The 18818-nt window shown below is 51.8% G+C and overlaps 13 protein-coding genes across 13 annotated transcripts; 8 read left to right on the forward strand and 5 right to left on the reverse strand.

Moving 5' to 3' along the window:
• Nucleotides 1-15: 15 nt before the first annotated feature.
• On the forward strand, nt 16-407 carry N7532_004759 (membrane transporter; the record flags this gene model as incomplete). Its single annotated transcript, XM_056617253.1, has 2 exons — nt 16-141; nt 186-407. 2 exons carry the CDS (start codon nt 16-18, stop codon nt 405-407), a joined length of 348 nt encoding a protein of 115 aa, XP_056477610.1.
• A 1876-nt stretch (nt 408-2283) lies between these two features.
• On the forward strand, nt 2284-3355 carry N7532_004760 (alpha/beta hydrolase; the record flags this gene model as incomplete). The annotated part of the gene is made up of 2 exons (XM_056617254.1): nt 2284-2687; nt 2749-3355. The coding sequence occupies 2 exons, from the start codon at nt 2284-2286 to the stop codon at nt 3353-3355; spliced, it is 1011 nt and encodes a 336-aa protein (XP_056477611.1).
• Nucleotides 3356-3474: 119 nt separating this feature from the next.
• Nucleotides 3475-4864, reverse strand: N7532_004761 (succinylglutamate desuccinylase/aspartoacylase family protein; the record flags this gene model as incomplete). Its single annotated transcript, XM_056617255.1, has 6 exons — nt 3475-3534; nt 3615-3775; nt 3839-3875; nt 3934-4080; nt 4136-4397; nt 4458-4864. 6 exons carry the CDS (start codon nt 4862-4864, stop codon nt 3475-3477), a joined length of 1074 nt encoding a protein of 357 aa, XP_056477612.1.
• Nucleotides 4865-5376: 512 nt separating this feature from the next.
• On the forward strand, nt 5377-6324 carry N7532_004762 (uncharacterized protein; the record flags this gene model as incomplete). The annotated part of the gene is made up of 3 exons (XM_056617256.1): nt 5377-5535; nt 5594-5674; nt 5731-6324. The coding sequence occupies 3 exons, from the start codon at nt 5377-5379 to the stop codon at nt 6322-6324; spliced, it is 834 nt and encodes a 277-aa protein (XP_056477613.1).
• A 49-nt stretch (nt 6325-6373) lies between these two features.
• On the forward strand, nt 6374-7306 carry N7532_004763 (uncharacterized protein; the record flags this gene model as incomplete). The annotated part of the gene is made up of 5 exons (XM_056617257.1): nt 6374-6476; nt 6518-6632; nt 6694-6936; nt 6997-7125; nt 7159-7306. The coding sequence occupies 5 exons, from the start codon at nt 6374-6376 to the stop codon at nt 7304-7306; spliced, it is 738 nt and encodes a 245-aa protein (XP_056477614.1).
• A 569-nt stretch (nt 7307-7875) lies between these two features.
• N7532_004764 (uncharacterized protein) lies at nt 7876-8664 on the forward strand (the record flags this gene model as incomplete). Its single annotated transcript, XM_056617258.1, has 1 exon — nt 7876-8664. One exon carries the CDS (start codon nt 7876-7878, stop codon nt 8662-8664), a length of 789 nt encoding a protein of 262 aa, XP_056477615.1.
• Nucleotides 8665-9268: 604 nt separating this feature from the next.
• Nucleotides 9269-9469, forward strand: N7532_004765 (uncharacterized protein; the record flags this gene model as incomplete). The annotated part of the gene is made up of 1 exon (XM_056617259.1): nt 9269-9469. One exon carries the CDS (start codon nt 9269-9271, stop codon nt 9467-9469), a length of 201 nt encoding a protein of 66 aa, XP_056477616.1.
• A 107-nt stretch (nt 9470-9576) lies between these two features.
• Nucleotides 9577-10234, reverse strand: arp1 (scytalone dehydratase arp1; the record flags this gene model as incomplete). The annotated part of the gene is made up of 3 exons (XM_056617260.1): nt 9577-9978; nt 10052-10107; nt 10183-10234. The coding sequence occupies 3 exons, from the start codon at nt 10232-10234 to the stop codon at nt 9577-9579; spliced, it is 510 nt and encodes a 169-aa protein (XP_056477617.1).
• Nucleotides 10235-10429: 195 nt separating this feature from the next.
• N7532_004767 (uncharacterized protein) lies at nt 10430-10645 on the reverse strand (the record flags this gene model as incomplete). Its single annotated transcript, XM_056617261.1, has 1 exon — nt 10430-10645. The coding sequence occupies one exon, from the start codon at nt 10643-10645 to the stop codon at nt 10430-10432; it is 216 nt and encodes a 71-aa protein (XP_056477618.1).
• Nucleotides 10646-10861: 216 nt separating this feature from the next.
• On the forward strand, nt 10862-11729 carry arp2 (hydroxynaphthalene reductase arp2; the record flags this gene model as incomplete). Its single annotated transcript, XM_056617262.1, has 2 exons — nt 10862-11630; nt 11692-11729. The coding sequence occupies 2 exons, from the start codon at nt 10862-10864 to the stop codon at nt 11727-11729; spliced, it is 807 nt and encodes a 268-aa protein (XP_056477619.1).
• A 678-nt stretch (nt 11730-12407) lies between these two features.
• N7532_004769 (DUF202 domain-containing protein) lies at nt 12408-13248 on the reverse strand (the record flags this gene model as incomplete). The annotated part of the gene is made up of 2 exons (XM_056617263.1): nt 12408-12748; nt 12930-13248. The coding sequence occupies 2 exons, from the start codon at nt 13246-13248 to the stop codon at nt 12408-12410; spliced, it is 660 nt and encodes a 219-aa protein (XP_056477620.1).
• A 659-nt stretch (nt 13249-13907) lies between these two features.
• N7532_004770 (YoaK family protein) lies at nt 13908-14813 on the reverse strand (the record flags this gene model as incomplete). Its single annotated transcript, XM_056617264.1, has 2 exons — nt 13908-14512; nt 14597-14813. 2 exons carry the CDS (start codon nt 14811-14813, stop codon nt 13908-13910), a joined length of 822 nt encoding a protein of 273 aa, XP_056477621.1.
• A 2404-nt stretch (nt 14814-17217) lies between these two features.
• N7532_004771 (uncharacterized protein) lies at nt 17218-17580 on the forward strand (the record flags this gene model as incomplete). The annotated part of the gene is made up of 2 exons (XM_056617265.1): nt 17218-17221; nt 17270-17580. 2 exons carry the CDS (start codon nt 17218-17220, stop codon nt 17578-17580), a joined length of 315 nt encoding a protein of 104 aa, XP_056477622.1.
• Nucleotides 17581-18818: the final 1238 nt, after the last annotated feature.

Genomic DNA, 18818 nt, shown 5'->3' on the forward strand with positions numbered 1-18818 from the left:
GCCCCTCATCGCCTCATGGCTCTTTTCTCCACGTCTCAGATGGCGCTGTCCACCGGACTAATGCTCTTCCTATGGTGCTCAATTGGAATAGCATACCCTCTGTACAACCACTTCATTCCCATTTACTTGGAGGCAGAAGGTGTCAGCTCGGGTGGGTTTATACATACCGCAACTACGCGATTTAGGTCGTTTGTGGGATCCCTGCCTCCGTGATTGGCGGATTTACCGTTGAGATGAAATGCATCGGACGCAAAGGCACTGGAGCGACTACCTGTCTATGTACCGGAGTTTTCCTGTTTCTATTCATGAGAGCCGAGACACCGACCAGCGTGCTCGGGTTCTCCTGTATAATTAATTGCCTTTTTCCAAATCTCGTCTTAAGGATTGCTCTATTCGTACACCCCTGAACTTTTCCCGGCGCCTATTCGCGGTACCGACAATGGTCTGGTAGGCTTAGTGAACCGATTCTCTGGCTTAATGGGCCTTATAATGCCGCTTATGTGGGCGTGCAGACAAGCATGCCGATCTGGATCTCCGCAGCATTTGTTAATTATGGCCGGATTGGTGTTCCTGGCACTGCCCTACGAGATGAGAGGTCGTGCATGTTACGGGCCGTTCGAAAGAAACAAATTCATTCGGTGCCTACAGACGAGAATCTAGAAGATGAAGAAGGAAGGAGAAAGAAAGAAAGTCCGCCAGAAAAAGAGGGCTGAAGTACCCAACAAACGCGCACCAGCAAACGCGTAGTGCAAACGACCCAAAAAAATTATGCCTCAGGCACCACTAGATGAGGCTATCCCCAGGTTCATCCAGGAGAGAAGCCCAACTCCGATTCATTGTGACAGTAAGATGAACGATATCAGTGCCTCGGGACGCAGCTATGGTGCAGTTTCTATGACAAATTTCGAAGCAGGCCTTCGTAGCTACGAAGGTCAGGATTTCGAAAGAGTGAAGTCTATCTTGAGAACATAATACTTTGCTATTGATCGGTATTACGCAAAAAGCGGTATTTCACAAGAGCTCCTTGTCGGAAGAAAGGCAACGGGTTATCCAGGTGACGATTTCTTTACAATTAGTCTTGTACATTTCAAACTTTCTCTCTTTCATGATACTCATTTTGGTACTCTGGTGCTGATCATAATGGCACACCCGACTCAATCGACCCATCTTGGGAATGGCGATGGCATGAATTATATTTCAGGTATATCGTGGCTGATTCCACACCAACACATGTGACGCGACTGCGACATCTGTGTAGCACAAGGACGTCTGACAGGAAAAATCTACCTACGACATCATTCTTCAACCTGGCTGCTGGGATGGATGACATCCGATCTAACCTGCAAGCATCATTCGACGCGCTCTCTGACCGCTCTCTATCATGCAAGGGGGTCTAGGATGATAGCGAGGATGGACGTATGCAATTGCGTTTAGTACTGCATAGACAGACAAATGGTCCTATTCGATGGATTCAGGGCTATGTCGATAACCAATGAGACCTGTCTCATTTTGCTATTTTGAAGATGTCGGCTCGTCAATGGGCTACGGAGTCTGAAGGCATGTTGCTGTGTCCAAACCCACGATTCCAATTCAGTCTACAGGTGAAAATTATCAGAAGAAGATCTAACTGAATGTGCAGGACTATTGAACAGGCAGGCCTCCGCCAGGATTTCGTCATGAAACATGATTGCCCTATGTATCAGTGTTGATGCATGCGCTATAGATGGCACCGAGTACAATTTTGGTGTTCGCAGCAAGCATTTACGCGCTCTCATGCTATTCATTGATATTTCAGTCAGATCTTCTATTCTTCTACTTGCACAGCCCCGGTAGCTATTGCAGTCCTCGACTTCCGCTTGCCCGGCACTATCATGCCTACCTCGGGCATCCCACGCTCGGAGAAGGGCCGAGTGGAGCCGTGTAGAGTCGCAGCGGCGGAGGGGCGCGTTGCACGCCAGCCGATCGCTACCACGGGCTCGCCCCTGCCAGCCGGGCGTCGGACGCGCCGAAGCCCCTCGCTAGGCTTGGCTGGGACTAGGAGGGTCTTTGGCCTCCACCATGACCCCGCCAGATGCTCGCCGTGTACTCTACAGAGGGTAAGCTAGTGTAGTATGTACTGTCAACAGGCGGTGACCCCCGGCTCCCCCGCACATGTCTGTCCGCGTGGGGGTGGAGGCCGACTGACTCTACTCTGACGACTCTCGTACATCTACGTCGCGCGTACACCTTCCCAGGGTCCAATTCTCCTTTGATCACCTTGTCTTCCTGTCAATCGTCGCTACCATGGCCGGTGTCACACAACCTCCCTACCCCCTTCACGAGTCCGTTCGGGACCTGCTGGATCCTGAGTATGTCGACTTCTACAACCAGCATGTTATCGACAAGCAACAGGTCCATCTCCAGCCCGTGGCCGCATCGCGCACTGGCGGAGTCCTCATTCCGGGTGCCGGTCCCATGCTCGAGGTCGGCCAGACACGGGATCTGTCCTTGACGCGCCGCGCGACGGAGGGACCCGCGATCCCGATCCGCTGTTTCACTCCGAAAGGAGAGACCCCGGCGGGCGGGTGGCCGGTGATGTTGTACTTCCACGGGGGTGGCTGGGTGCTGGGCAACATTGACACGGAGAACGTTGTCTGCTCCAATCTCTGTGTGCGCGGCAATTGCGTCGTCGTGACCGTCGACTATCGGTGAGTCTTCCCAGCGATTGCCCTCATGCTCCCGCCTGATGCTAACAGAGGGGTTCGACAGTCTGGCACCTGAAAACCGGTGGCCGGCCGCCGTGCACGACTGCTGGGAGGCTCTGCTCTGGCTGATCCAGGACGGACCCGCCGCTCTGTCCATCAACAAGTCGAAGATTGCTACCGGTGGCTCCTCGGCCGGTGGCAATCTCGCGGCCATCATGACTCACAAAGCGCTCACTCTGTCGCCCCCGGTGCATTTCCTGGCCCAATTGCTGTCGGTGCCGGTGACTGATAACACAGCCACCGTGGACAACAACGAGTCTTATCGCCGCTATGAGCGCACCCCCGCCCTGCCGGCCCCGAAGATGATCTGGTACCGAGACCACTACCTGCCCAACCATGCCGATCGTACAAACCCCGAAGCCAGCCCGCTCTTCTATGGTGATGACTGGTCGCAGCTCCCGCCCGCCCTGGTCATGGTGGGTGAGTTGGATGTGTTGCGCACCGAAGGCGAGCAGTATGCCGAGAAACTTCAGAAAGCTGGCGTCGAGGTCAATTTACAGGTGATGAAGGGCATGCCGCATCCTTTCCTGGCCATGGATGGCGCACTTTCCGAGGGCAAGCGCTGCATTACACTGATGTGTGATGCCCTGCAAAAGGCTTTCCGGAGCTGATTGATAAACCAATACCTAATAGAGATAATCGCATAGACATTTAGAATTCACATCACATAAGTATACTATCTTGGCAATTGTGGTGATTTCCCTCATTCCGGCTCTTCTAGTAGCCAACGTCAAAGATGCCCGTCGTGCGCATCGTCTAGGAACTCGTTGCCGATCACTCCGAGATGAACCTAGTAATGAATCATCAGAATAGCTCGTATGTTCCAAAAAGCAAAAGAAAAAGAGACCGACAGACAGGGCCAGGACTCACAATTCGATTTCCCAGTTTGGCCACTGGATTAGACTCCAGCCCGACAACGACTGTACTGTAGTTGTCTGGCCCTGTGAAACTCTGCAACAGTGTTCCAAAAACCGAGTGAATCTCTGCGACGACTTCACCTTTGCCAACAATATCGCCTACTCTCTTGCAAACTGCAAAAATGAATATCTTTAGCGGAAATCGATGAATGAATGCAACTTTCATCAATGCCATACCTTGGAGTATACCCGCAGTCTGTGAGAATATCCAGTACTAAAGCCAATCAGTAAGTATGCAGCAGATCTGAGCAATTGTATGGGACCGGTCTCACACTTCGACAGCAGATGATCGGGGCCTGATGTTGCTTGGTATCATTTTGCTGAAGACGAGGATAGCCAAGCTGAGTTGTAAGGACGGAGCAGATGCCATCAATTGTTCTTTCAATCAGGTCTTGCTGAAAAGTGCTAGGATTCCCAATCTAGTAATCAAAGTCAGGTCATGTTATATGTGAAGATATGTGACTGGCCAAATACCTCGATTGTCACAGCTTTGATGCCTTTTCTTTGGGCGCATCCGCGAAGGGACCCTCCAGGGCTGGAATTATGCACAATAATCTGAAGGCCCAAAGTGCCCGCTATGCGGTTTATCTCAGGGTTCTTCATATCTGCACGAACGTACAATGAGTTCTGCCTGCCTGCAGATGCTGTGTGGAGGTCGAAGAGGTAGTCCATCCGCACCACCACCTCTTGGAAGATGCGGTTTGCATATTGCTGCGAAGCTGTCCCAAGGGGATTCCTGAAAGGGCGGCATTGTTAGCAGATAATAATCATGAGTGTTACCAGCTTTGGGACATACCCAGGCATCAGTCTATTCAGGTCCTGGCCGTCAAATGAGCGCACAGAATCCAAAAAACCCGGCACGTTCAACACAGGAACGCCGATAATTGTGCCTGCAAATGACGTTGATTGATCTTTATCATGCTGTTGTTCCAACCGCGCAAAGAATTGCTGAATAACAGGGATGCAATTCACTTCATTTCCGTGGACGGCGCCCGTAATGCCCACTGTGGGCCCAGGAAGACGCCCACGGTACGCGAAGATGGGTAAGTTGACAGGCCCCAATGCCGTGTCGCAGATATTCAGCCATCGTTTCTCCAGCTTTCTGGGTTCAAATCGTGTCACATCAAGGAGGCTGATGATGGGAACATCAGCCGAATCTTCTGAGAGCAAACGGGAATTGCCCTTCATCGCGGAGTAACTCATCGGGATGAGGATCTAGAGTTGGTCAGGGCCAGTAGGGGTGTTCTGCCAAAACGAAGATGATTGCTGGAGAATGCCAATAATCAAGCAAGAATGGTAACCAGGCTTGCTTGCCTTTTCTTGTTGGGGGGGGGGAACATAGAGTACTACTAGTAGTACTAGCAGTTGGCAGGAAAAGAAGTGGTGGTACGTAGAATGAAGTACCGCGTCGCCGATCTGCACGGTTTAAGCGAAATGCGCGATCGCAGGTGTCGCCCAAAATGGACGAGTGGGCGATCAACTTTCCCCAGACTGATCCGAAGTGCTTTCACTTATGGCCAGTCACCAGCGTCATTCAATCTCCCATGGGGAAACTATACAAAGGGCGATGGTGTGGTGGCCCGGCTCCTCGATTTCAATTTTCCCCTTCACTCTTGCTGCCTCTACAACTCCCCCACGGTAACAGATCACCTAACTTAACTTTCCCTTCGCTTTTCCTTCATCGTGCATTCCGATCCAGCAGGAGCTCAGACAAAATGGAAGTCGATAAGGACCTTCAGACTGGTTCCTCTGCTGCTGTCCGACCTGAGCCTGTGTCGCTTCCCGAATCCATGCCGCAGGCAGCAAGAGGCGCACAAACGACGTCGCACAGATCTCGCATCCTCCGCAAATTGGATATGCACATTTTGCCCTTGGTAAGTAGTGCGGCCCATCGTGTGTTAAATACAGGAGATCGTGTCTAACACGGAACAGATGTTCATCACCTATGGCCTGCAGTTTCTCGACAAGGCGTTGCTTGGGTATGCGGCGGTGTTTACTTTTCGCATTGATACGGTAAGCAGCTGCTTCCGTATAGCTCCATAATTCGGCTCTCAAGTTGAACATTGTAGCATCTCCTTGGACAGGAGTACAGTTGGGTCGGCTCAATCTTTTATTTTGGGTACATGATTTTTGAGTATCCCCTGGCCGGCCTGCTTCATTCATTCGCCATCTCCATGTACCTCGGCTTCTTAATATTTACTTGGGGGGTTACTGTGGTGATGTCCAACTTTTGTGTCAGTTTCGCTGGGCTTATGATCAGCCGGTTTGTTCTAGGGACACTGGAAGGTGCTGTAGCACCCTGCTTTTTGGTCATCATAGGTGGGTCTGTCTTTGAAATGAACTTTTTCCACGCTGACTGCTCTACTTTAGCCCATTGGTATACACTCGAAGAGCAACCCCTTCGACAAGTCCTTTGGTTTCTCGGTACTCCCGTGTTCGGCATATTTGGCGGATTGGTGAGCTATGCACTTGGCCATACCCATACTGCGGTGGCCTCCTGGCGACTGCTATATATTATCTTTGGATCGGTCACGGCTATTTGGGGAGTTTTTTTTGCCTGTGCATTTCCGTCATCACCCGGCCAGGCAAGATTCCTGACCGAACATGAGCGGACAGATGCAACACTACGGGTATTGAGCTTTCCCCCGAATACCTGCACATAATTACTGATAGCTTCCAGGATCACTCGAGGAATAGCTCATTCCGTTCAAAATGGAAGTGGCATCAGGTGAGAGAGGCGGCGCTGGATGTGAAGACGTACATATTCTTCATTATCGGAATATTCAATACAATTCCGGCAGGTTCATTGTCAAACGTACGTTATCTAAATAATCAACTCTGCCTACGTGCTCACAGACTCGGCCTGTAAGTTCAGCAGTCTTCTCATCAGAGGCTTCGGTTTCTCTCCCGTGCAGACGCAGCTCATTGGGATCCCTTCCCACGTCATACAGATTTTGTCGCTTCTAGTCGGGTGCGTTTGATTCCTTCCGCTTCCCTTCATCGCTGAAAATTACTGACCGTCTTTGATGCAGTGGCTTGGTTGCAACGAAGATACCAAACGCCCGTCTCCTCGTCATGTCCCTATGTGTCATTCCCTCCATCATCGGCACCGTCCTTGTCTACGTTCTTCCCAGCCACAGCAGGTGGGGTCGGGTGGGAGCAATCTGGATTGTCTATACTAATGCGGCTAGCCTAGCGGTCTCATTTTCCGTGGTTGGGGGCAATGTCGCTGGATTCACGAAGAAAACCACTGTCACATTTCTACTCTTCTTGGGGTGAGTATCACATTGCATCACCAAACACAGCAAGGGCAAATTTTAACCAGACTTGTCAAGTTACTGTACTGGCAATATTATAGCTCCCCACTGCTTTCGAGGAAGTGAAGAAAAGCGGGGGTATCCTACCGCAATTACGGCCATGATAGCATCGTTTTCTGTGCTTTTGCTTGCTCCCCTAATTCTTCGGTGAGGATCTTAAATGCGCTTTTTCCCTATTAGGTGCCGGCTGATAATTCCTAGTTACCTTTATTTAACGGAGAATAAGCGGAGAGATTCCAATACCACGGTGACCCCTCATCCTTCCAATGGCGAGATTGAGTTGGATTTAACAGATATCGAAGATCAAGGCTTTAGATATGCTGTCTGATTGCACAACTCACGGTGGGAAATACGGAGAATAACATGAAAGCACAGAAATTGTTCGCGTAAACCTCCTGGCTCTGGAAATTAGTTCGTACAGTAGACTACCCCGTCAGCATAACGTGATTGGGCCCGTAGAGTCTCTGTCTCCACATTGGAGTATGGGGGAGCCGAATGTGATAAATAGTACTTATCCTCGCCCGGTGTGCCTAGAATATCCATTCATGGTTCCTAGCACAGCGCGTGGGTGTTCGAAATGACATGTATAACCTGCACCAGACGTCGGAAGGAATGCGATGACAGGCGACCCCGCTGTTCAACGTGCAAGATATCCCATCTTCGATGCGTTTACGATGCTCCTTCTCGTGTTCTACAATTTCGGCATGAATATCCCGCCGGCAGGGAAGGCCGTCAGACTAAGACCAACCCTGGTTGTCTCCCTCATCACCCTGAATCGTCTCAACACAACACTACGCCCTCTACAATGTACGTTGTGCAGCGACTCGATAACCTCTCGAGCTATATTCATTATCAAGCACCAGGAGTTCCCCCGATGGAGTAAGCAGGGCCAATGCAATGGTACCCTACAATTTCGGATCCCTAGATGACGATTTATTTGCCGACCTCCTCTACTCGTGGGATAACGAGATTCCTGAACTTCCGAGACTCAGTGGTCCGACCTCTCTAACTTTCCCTTTTAAACCCGCAATATCCGAGGGGCAGCCGCCAGTTTCATCTACGAAGGGATCACCGTGCAGCCTGGGCGCATCAGATGGTAGGATGGGAGTACCAGTCCTCTCAATGGCATTACCACAAAATTCGCCTGAAGAGATAGAGCTCCATATTCCGACCAAAAGGCTTCGCAGGGACGAACTGCCCACGCATCTCCTTGCACAGCACTACTCTCGGGCCCTGACGGGCAGGTTTTCTTTCAAGCAGCCAGAATGGACATTCTACACGTACTTTTTTCATCGCTTCGCTGGTACCCATTTTGCGGTACGCTCCGCTATTTTGGCGTGGACCGCGGCAAATCTCTTCTTTGCACAGCAGGCAAGCTCGTTGGACGATACATTTGCACACTATCATGACAGCCTGACTTCAATCGTGGGCAAGTACGATGTAGCATTTGAAAGCTGGCAAGCCCAGGAGCACAACATGGATGTTTTGCATCATTTGTCTGACGATGATATGGACGCTCTCTTCGTTGCTTCCTTTTTTCTTGCGCTCACCGACCTTGCTCTAGCTCGATCCTCACCTCTTCGGAAATTCATTCGATTCATCGCCGCAATTCTCAATGACTCAGAACTGAAACAGAACTTGACCGGGGTTCAAGCGAGAATTACATCATGGGTAAGAGGGATTTGACGCGTTTTCCAGTGCGCCTGGTTTATGAGGTTAGACTCCCACTGATTGACCGAAGTTCTGCATTCTGGATGGAAAGGCATCGGCATTTCAGCCCGGAGAGGGCTTCCTTCTTCGGGCCATTGGAGGTGTCGAAGAGATAATACAGGTGATTCGCTTGTCCTCAACAACACTGCAGATGGCCTATAGTATAACATACCCCGACGAGGAGCGCCAGTCAGATGAAGAGCAACTCCCGCTTCTAGAGCTCATGCTTCGGCTCTCGTACTTTTTATATGGTATCACGGAATTGAACAGCAATGTGCCTGACGTCGAAGCCATTCGCGATCTTCGAGAGGAGTTAACATCTTATCGTCACACTATCGATTTGCAAGCCGCTTCCTGCCAACACGAAGGTAGGAGTCAGTGCACCTTCTTGGTACTCAGGACTCTCTATCATAGCATTGAGATATCTTTCTCGCGCTGTTTATTGCCTCATGACCCACGACACGCTGCGAATTCACACGCCGTTGAAATTATTCGGATTGCACAAAGACTTAGAGCGCTGCGACCAAGTCATGCGAGGACGTCGCCCCCGCCGACCAAATTCTGGCCATTGCCGCTCGTGATGGCCGCAACTGAGGTGGAGGATCTCATCTATCGCGAATGGGTCCTGCAAGTCCTCGGAGGCTACGCGAAGGTCGGCGGGGATCACTACCGATGGTCTATGAAATTCGTGGAAGCTGTGTGCGACAAAGAGGACCGGGCGTCCCAGCGGCTCGATTGGTCGAAGATCTTACAAGAAGTTAGGGATGGTCTGGTCATCTAAGTTCCTCGAAAGCCACCCTACAGCTGTACAGAAGATTTGGGATTTAATGGAGGCGATAAGCATGGACGAACAGTGACGGTTCGAGTCTGGCCTAGAGAAGCTAGTGTCTAGTCCAGCCCTCTGAAAACTTCTTCAAAACGCAGCTCGTTCCATCGGACATTCGGCTTCAAGCCGGCGAACTTCCAGACCCCATCGACCTTGCGATAGTAGTGTTCATTGGTGGCATGCGAGTGGCCCCGTAGCTTCACTTCCTCCAACCCAGCATCGGTGTACACCTGATGGGCGGCACGCAGCTGATGGTGACCAATGACCTCCGTGTCGGAGACCTTTTCCCACCAGGTTTGGCCCAGCAGGTGCTGTGTCTTGATCGTGGGGTCTCCAAGGAAGCCTGGGTGTGTCACCATCGCCATGTAATCCTCAGCAGACATGTCGTCCCATCGCTTGAGACCAATCTTGGTATAATCCACAGTCAGGGTTGGGGCGATGATACTGCGGAGACGGTCCCAATCCTGGCAGTAAGGCAGAGTTAGGCACGAGCCCTGTCCATTCAGGAGTCAAATTCTGAGACAATCAGAAACATACCTTGGCATCATAGCTATCAGCCCAGTCAAACACTAGTTTCGACAGGACTAGGTAGTCTGCCGTTCCAGAATGTTAGTATTTACTGGTCCCATTTCAGGCCCTGGGGAATGGAGGCAGTAGGAGGTGCTTACCTTGGAAGCTGATGTCCAAGTTGGGCGCTGGATTTTTGACAGCCGGAGTCATCGTGCAGGGCCAATTTGACACTGGATCTGAGAAAGAAAGGAAAAGAGGCACTGTTGGGTCGGGGTTGTGCAAAGGGTATATCCACACTCGTGCCGGAAGGCTTGACGTTCAGCTGGAACCGCGTCCAGGATTGCCCGCCCGAATGCGGTCGGGGTCACAGCATTTTCATAGTGATTCGTGCTTTTCAAGCAGGGCTCAGTCCGCCAATGCTTGGCAGAATACGACCGAGTCCTTGCGGTGTGACATGCATATCTCTCGTGCAAGATGGTCGTCGTACAGCTGTCCGCATGCGGTAATGAACCTGTCCGCTAGGTCGGGCAATGCTCGCAAACGGCCCTCGGCGTCTTTGATGATTTTGAACTGATTATCTCCATTCGGTCGCAGGACCCCCAATGCGGTCGGGGGGTTCATGGTTGCTGGGAGCAGGGCTCGATGCGACTTGAGCATACCATCTCATTTCAGTCGGCCCTTCGCCCTCCCCAGTGGCCACGACGAGAAGCATATACAAACTACAAACCCACATCATTGTGCCGACTCTCGATTGTCCTCAATCCCATCCGATCTCCGATCTCACAACTTTCACCTACCCCCCCCCCCAAAGTTGTCCCATCTGTTCCCATCCCCATCATGGTCGTCAACAATCCCAACGCCTCTCAGCAGGAGCTGTCCGGCAAGGTCGCCCTCGTCACGGGCGGCAGTCGAGGCATCGGATCGGGCATTGTGCTCGAGCTGGCAAAGAAAGGAGCCTCCGTGGCCATCAATTATGCTAGCAACCCCACCGCCGCGGACAAGATGGTCAATGACGTCCAGGCCCTGGGCGTCCACGCCGCTGCCTTCCAGGCCAACTTGACTCAGGTGGACGCGATTGAGAACCTCTTCCGCGAGGTCGTGACACATTTCGGCCAGCTGGACATTGTAGTGTCTAACTCGGGCACGGAAAAGTTCGTCTCGCTCGCTGACACCACGCTGGACGACTTCAACGCCGTCTTCGATCTCAACACGCGGGCCCAGTTCTTCGTGGCCAAGTACGCGTATGACTACATCCAGCCTGGAGGTCGCGTCGTCCTGATGTCGTCCATTGCCGCCGGCGTGGGAGTGCCCGGCCACTCGCTCTACGCGGGCAGTAAGAGTGCTATCGAGGGCTTCACGCGCTGCTTCGCGGCGGATTTCGGCAAGAAGCGATGCACGGTGAATGCGATCGCCCCAGCCGGGATCAAGAGCGACATGTGGCTGAGCAACTCGTGGCGTTATGCACCTGGCTGCAACCAGGAGTCGTCGATCGAGGAGATCGAGGCGGCATTGGCCAACGGAAGCCCCCTGAAACGGTGCGGCGTGCCTGCCGACATTGGACGCATCGTGGCATTCCTGTCCAGCCCGGCGGGAGAATGGATCAACGGTATGTGTGGCATGCGAACAGCTCCCAGCCCCACCACTTGTGACCATGCTGACAAGAATAGGTCAAATCCTGCCGTGTAACGGAGGCGCCAACATTTAAAGACCGGAGGCGCGGAGATCAAGATGAGGACAATCGTGGGCACTAGCCATGAGGTCCAGGAGTAGGTGGGTTGTTATCGACCGAGTTGAATGGAATGCACCGCGCGAAAGCCCCCAATGGATATTTGATCATGTGACCATGGATAGCAACATTGCTTGAACTTCGTACAATATGATTTAAGTTCGCATCCCATGAGCACTCGAGATAGCGCTATGTATACAGGATATTAATTTCTGCGGTGGGATGCTTCCTACCACAGTTACATAGTATAATTAATTTACCAGGATTGATGTCCTGGTCTTTCGCGGACGAGTGTTGTGGGACGCTTGTCGCATGCGACGTGAGGATAAATATCGAGTATTGCTATGTATGTGGTAGTAAGATGGGATAGGATGACAATGTCTGACCCTATTTTGATTATCGCATTCCATGTACGCTGCGAAACATCAAATGTGGCCGTGCATGGCTTCTAAAAAAGAACTTCGAATTTTGTCGCTGACATCAGGCATTACAGGAGAGAGCACGGGATGACGGGTCGGTTACACGGAAGACCCGCTGACGCTGGTCCCGATCAAAACTTGACGAGGCGTTTCATCAGGGCCGACGGGCTTGTTTCGATCTGAACGATGATGGCGACGGAGATGATGAGGGTGACCAAGATAATCTATGATGGGTGATTTAGCGCGCACTTCTGGGCAGGGGATGGCGGGTTCTGTGCCGCGACGGGCGACTCACCAGAAACAACAGTATCCCGACGGAATTGAGCTCCCAGCCGCCCGCATGGACCTTGCCGCGTGAGATGGCGCTCTGTTGTCGCCAAAACCGGTAGGCGCCGATCACCGCCACGACGATGGCGACGCAATGGCAGGTGACGGAGAGCGGGATGCCGACCTGGTAGAATCGCAGGCGGTCCTCTTTGACACCGGTCCGTTGGAGGCGAAACAGCTGGGCGACCAGAACCCCTTGCATGGCGATGACCACGGAGGTGCGGATGTAGGCGAGGAATGTTCGTTCTAGCGCTAGAACGCCGTTAGCGGGTCCGCATGCATTCCGCCGGACCTGGGCCGCGGAGGAACCTTCTTTTTTTTCGCCGGGACGCCTGGGACAGCTCTCGAGCGACAGGCACGGGGAGGCAACGATACGGGTCATGTCCAAGACGGGCCAGGTGGGCGGCGGGAGGAATTGCGGTGCGACACTCACCGAAATGGTCGCGGTTGCTCTTCTGGGGGACGGTCAGGGTGACATGATGTGTCCAAAAGCGACAGACGCGGCCCCAGGGCCCTTTACGGTCGGTGGCGGGGATGCTGGCGCGGGATCGGGTGCGCCGAGTTGTGACGCGGATTTCCTCGCCCGATGAGGCCGAGGGGGAGGAGTAGTTGAGCTCGTCGTCCTCGCGGGTTTGAATCTCGTGCAGCTCAAGGGCCTCCCGCTCGTCGGCGTGCGGGTCGGGCAGATGGGACTCATGGACGCGGGCACTGGAGGGTCGGCTGGGCGCGGGAGGGGCAGCAGAATCGGTCATGCTGGTGTCGAACGAGCATCGCGAGGGCCGCAAGGGTGGTGGTTGACGAGGTCGACGGCGGTTTTGCGGGGTTGCAAGCAGGTTTTGGTCAAGTCGGGGTTGTCCCCGGATCGGCTAGAGCCGCAGCCATCATCTCCACCCGCGGGTGCGTGGAGGCGCGAGATGGGACAAGGAGAGTCAGACGAGAGATGTCGAGATGAAATTACCGTGAGCATCGAGCAGGAGGATGAAAGAATGCTGTCGGTCTGATGTCGCGCCGTGTTGATGCCACTTGCGGATGGCATCATCGCTGGGCATAATGTTGCCAGCGGCTGCCAATCGCATGCGGCCCTCACGGCGATCCACTGTGGAGCTGACGGGGACTCACTGTGTGCCTGAGGAACACAAGTAGACTGTAAGTTAGTTAACTACAACAATATATTGTGATGTTATTAGTAGTGCAGAATACACAGCGTCGGTCTATTGATGCAAAGAAACAGTAACAATTATATATCACTCAACGCTCCAAGATGCGTGGTCTAGCAAGTCTAGCAGTATATCTAGTGGTATCAAAATTCGGCCCGCGGGGGTGACCTGGCCTCCTGAGAGGTGCTGCACGACAGCACCCGGAGAAGCCCTCTCTATACATGCATCCGCCCCCTGGGTCCGCCGACGGGACTCTATTTCGGCGTCGCGGCCTTCCAGAAAATCCATGCCAATGCCGCGACAAACTTGAGGCCGGCCGCCATCCACAGCGCCGACTCCATGCCGCCGCTGCTGCGCGACAGCCACCCGCCGACAATCGCACCCACCAGCAGCGACACGACGCCGCCAATGCGCCGATTGCGCTTTGCGTTGGCCGTTGGCTTGTCCGTGATTTTCGGGTCCGACGCAATGTCAAAGTAGACGCTGGTCAACACCACCGTCGGGATCTCGTTGTAGCCAAGCGATCGACTGCAGGTCATGGCCCCCGCCGACTGGAAGGCCAGCAGGCCGATCGGGATCAGCTCCAGGAACAAGGGACCGCCATCCAGGCTCATATCGGCCGAGCTGTGTGGGATCAGGTCGGCCTCGATGAGCGCGACCGCGATGATGATCAGGATGGTCTGGATCAGGAAGGAGACCACGAGCGTGCCGCGGCGGAGGGCGCCGACGCTGCGCATGACCGTCGAGAAGATCATGGCGCCAGAGAAGAAGGCGGCGATGGAGACAAGCGACTTCAGCCAGCCCCAGGGCTTGCTGGTGGGTTGGTTGGAGGCGCCGAGGCCGAGGAAGATGGTGTTGCCTGTTCCACAACGAAAAAAAAAACAACCGAAGATCAGCGAGCGGGAAATCATTTAGCCTTTCGGCAAGGGGCGAGCATCCATACCGGTTTGCATGCCTAGGAAGCACGACCAGGCATTGTAAGCGCTGCTATCGCAGAGACCTGTCAGAAAACACAGCAGCAGGCAGACCAAGTCCGCATGCGCCGGGTCCAGCGTCTCCTTCCACCGGCGGGTCAGGGAGGATTCCCGCGCGGGTTTCGGCTCGGGCGAGGGGCTGGCCTCGAGGTCCGGGGCGACCGGCGGCTGGTGGTCTTTGTCCATGGCCGGGAGGGACAGGGCGACAGCAATGGGGAGAGAGGGAGGGAAAAGGGAAGAGGGGGAACGAGCAGACGGAGAAGACAGGAACGCCGACGAAAAGAACCGGGCGGCGCCGAAGGTTTGACTTTTAAGCGTGGAGTTGGTCCGGTCGGCAGTGGACCGCCGTAGGGCTGAGCGCTAGGCCCGATGTAGGAGCTGGAGACATGGCCGCCTGCTGGTTTGGCGACGATGGCGTCAAACTGGTGAAGGCCTGGCGATCGGCGTCGTCTGCCAGCCATTGGCTGTGCCGGCGAGGCGCCAGTTGTGCTGCTCTGCATCTGGTGTTGCAGATTGAGCAGAAGAACCACCGCGAGTGAGCGAGCGGGCGAGCGGGCGAGCGCAGGACGTACTTGGCTGCAGCGGAATCGGTGCACTACGAAAGTAACTCGGAGGGCCCTAGCAGTTTATTGCAGCCACGCCCGCAGCCAAGCGGAGGATGGGCTGAGATCTGGTGGGTGAGAATGGATGGGTCGCAGGGTGGATGGCGGAAGGACATGGTGGGCCGTGAGGGGATTGTCGCCGCGAGGACGCCGACACCTCAGGCCGCATTCCCGCCTGCAATGGAGAAGGTCTACAATACCTGCAAGCATACATACTGCACAGTACAATGAGAGCACTTGCTTGCTTCAATTGACGGTCTGGAATATACGGGGAGCCTCGAAGAGAGCCGACTACAATAGTATACATAGTATACGGGGACGGGGAAAGGGCGGAGGTTCACTTCTAATCCCCAGTCCCCTGGATATGCTATACTAGTATATCAAGAATAGTGCCGAGATAACAATAGAAACACGTCAGTAGACCAATGGCACGTCTATGATCGTTTCGCTTGGGAGAACTGCTACTTTCTAAGCGATGTGCTCCAGTACACTTTATGGACAGAATTCTTACTATGACTTCATTACCATCGTCCATGGTAAGAACTAAAGCTTCGTTGAAGTTTCCTTCTAGCTTGACAACGCGAACACATTTTGTTACATCACAGAAAATGTGCTACAGCTAGGCGACAAATACTATTGAAGTCAAATTTCATATAACGCAGCTGCTGTTGGGCCTTTTCGTCAACAAGCCATCTGCCTGATGTGTATCAAAAGAGATCTTCCTATTTACTTGTATTGAACTCAAACGTTGCATTAGCTGGTGGAAGAGAGAGAAAAAAAATGATGAGGATAATCTTGACCCGATCAGCGATACTGAGGAGGATGATAAAATTCGTGTGGTTGTTCCATCGCAGCCTACGATAGTAACTCCCTCGGAGGTCGCGTTTGGGAAAAGACAGGGGATGGTGTCTCGGAAGAGGTGTATAACGATGAGGGCAGTGAAGAAGCAAGTGGTGATGAGATTGTTTTGCCTGTATTTGAGACAGATGCGTATATCCAGTAGATCTCAGAAACGCTCAAAGCTTCTAGATAGTTATGGGATCGATCTATAATAATTCACAAAAGAATTCGATTGGTTATCTACTGTCGGGACATACCCTGCCGCTGGCGACTGGTAGATCACATTCCTTTGCTGGGTGACCTTGCGCCAAGCTGCGGCACTGGTGTTGGGACTACCGAGGATCGGCGTATTGGATTCAGGGGTATTTTGGACCGGACCTGGTACACATCTACATCTATCAACAGGAATCAATTGACTTTTGCTTTGGAGCATACACACTGTCCACTTGACTGTATACACAGTATCTAGCTGGTGATACCCAACATCTACAAAAGAGGTCGATCTATAATTATCAACAAAGAAGTCAGTCAATTATCCACAAAAGAAGCTGATCAATTATCTACAAAAGAAATTAATCTATAATTATCCACAAAAGAAGTCGATCTATAATTATCTACAAAGAAGTCAGTCGATTATCCACAAAAGAAGTTGATCAATTATCTACTAAAGAAATTAATCTATAATTATCCACAAAAGAAGTCGATCTATAATTATCTACAAAAAGGACTTACAAGCTATTCATTTTTCTGTATTGGTCTATTTGTTTTACTTCTATTCTTAGTCTATATTCAGAATACAAAGAAATCTTGAAAGAATACATCAAAAAACTTCATAACATATGCAGGTCACGCTTTCTAGTGTATTTGCCTTTTTTTGCAGTCCATGGGCGGCCCATGTGTGGCCCATAGGCTCTTCAAAGAATAGCCTATCCTTGGGCAGGGCAGATGTGTCTTGACAGCCCAAGTATGGGCTGACTTGGGCCTAGCCTAGATGCGCAGCCCATGGGCTGTGGCGAGATCTAAAATTGACAGTATAAGTAGAGACTTCTACCCCCATCAACCTTATCTCCAGCTCACAACTTGTATTCATAGTCCCATTGCATAATCAGGACAACCACAAGTCCAAAATCCTTTTCGACTACTTGAACATGGGTAAGTAAACCTTCTTCTGTCAAGATAGCTTTGCTCATTGTTTTCAAGCTATCCAGATCCCAGATGCGGACATTTTGCAATGCCGTTTGACGCCAATACTTTCCGATTATGCTAAGGAGAAGTGGATGCCTATGCTCATTAAGATCGCCGGGGAACAAAAGGACCCACTAGGAATTTTAATACATATTCAACTTTCCGCGAACGACGTTTTAGAGGGACTGCCACCGATTATATCCAATCTCCCAGGTCACGAGTTTATAGTAACAAAACCGCTTTTTGCTGCCTTCTTCCCCGACGAGAAGACCGGACAAGAAGAATGGGAGAAATTACCACCAACAGTCAAGGGTGAAGCCATGTGAGGGAACGAACTCCCCGGCATTCGGGTTGCGGTACGCCCTCGACGTCCTAGAGGAGGGCGAGTTAGGCTAGGAGGGTTCTTAGACTTCTGCATGGGACTCCCATAGGAGCAAGGTCGCTCCTACCTCTCACCCCAGGATTCCTATGGGAGAAAGGCCTGCTCCCACTCCCATCCTATGGTCGTATTTTCTGCTTAGTTTTGCCTGATTTTTATGCATGCCTTACATGTGTTTTGTTTTGCTTTGGTTCTGTATTGACTGCGTTATTCTAAGTCACTCCTTATTCTAAGTCACTCACTGATATTAATTTATATTTTCACGAGAAATGCAAAGAAAATATATATCGATCTTGACATCATACAGTTGCATGTAGTCAAATTTGAGATATACAGTGGCGCCTGACATCGCCTTCCATGTTGGAGACAGGAGAGATAGCTAGCTAGTTAACTAGTGAAGAGGGGAACGCTCGATGGCAGCACCCGCTGAGATGTGCGGATCGATTCAGCAGAAAACCACTACAAAACACACTCGTAGTTGTCAGGAAATAGCGAGAAACCCAAATTTAGGGGTCAGGTCGGGGAGGTGTGAGAAGGGGTATTCTAGAACTAGCTATCCGGCCACCGTATACTGCCGGCTATGTCACATAACATGGATGGCACCAATGTAGTACGGGGAGGGGGGTCTCCCCACTACACTAGTTATGGTTACTCTCTTGTTTTAACGCATGTTCCGATGTTGAACGATAAAATTTCAGACTGAAGACAGCTGCAATACTATGTATTATTATTGTTGATTGATTGATCCAAAAATAAGCCATGTCATCCGGAAAGAAGCGTCCCAACCTAAACGACAATTAACCCCCCTCCAATCATTGCAAATCAGCGTGGAACATCGACTCCTGGCAGTTTGAGATGATTGTACACATGATAAGCAGCAGGAACTGGCTCACTATACCACAAATGGCCAAGCTGGCAAAGTGCAGTGAGCGTTTCGAGGGACTATTACCAGTGGGGTTAAGAGGGATTGAGATGTCGTTTTAAACTTGAATGATTGTTGGTGGAGGGTACGTACATGGATGGAATGGTCCACTGGTGGGTTTGATGAATTGGTTGGAAGCGAACCATCCCTCCACACATATGTACACATATATGCATCCTGAAATTTGATTTTCAGAAAATCCATGAGTTCGGTGGTCTAACGTAAAGTGAGAGTAGACATTCTTCATACACTAAGAAAGTTGA

This window comes from Penicillium argentinense (assembly GCF_028826775.1).
Source record: "Penicillium argentinense strain IBT 30761 chromosome Unknown utg000004l_segment0_segment0, whole genome shotgun sequence".
NCBI classification, from domain to species: Eukaryota; Fungi; Ascomycota; class Eurotiomycetes; order Eurotiales; family Aspergillaceae; genus Penicillium; species Penicillium argentinense.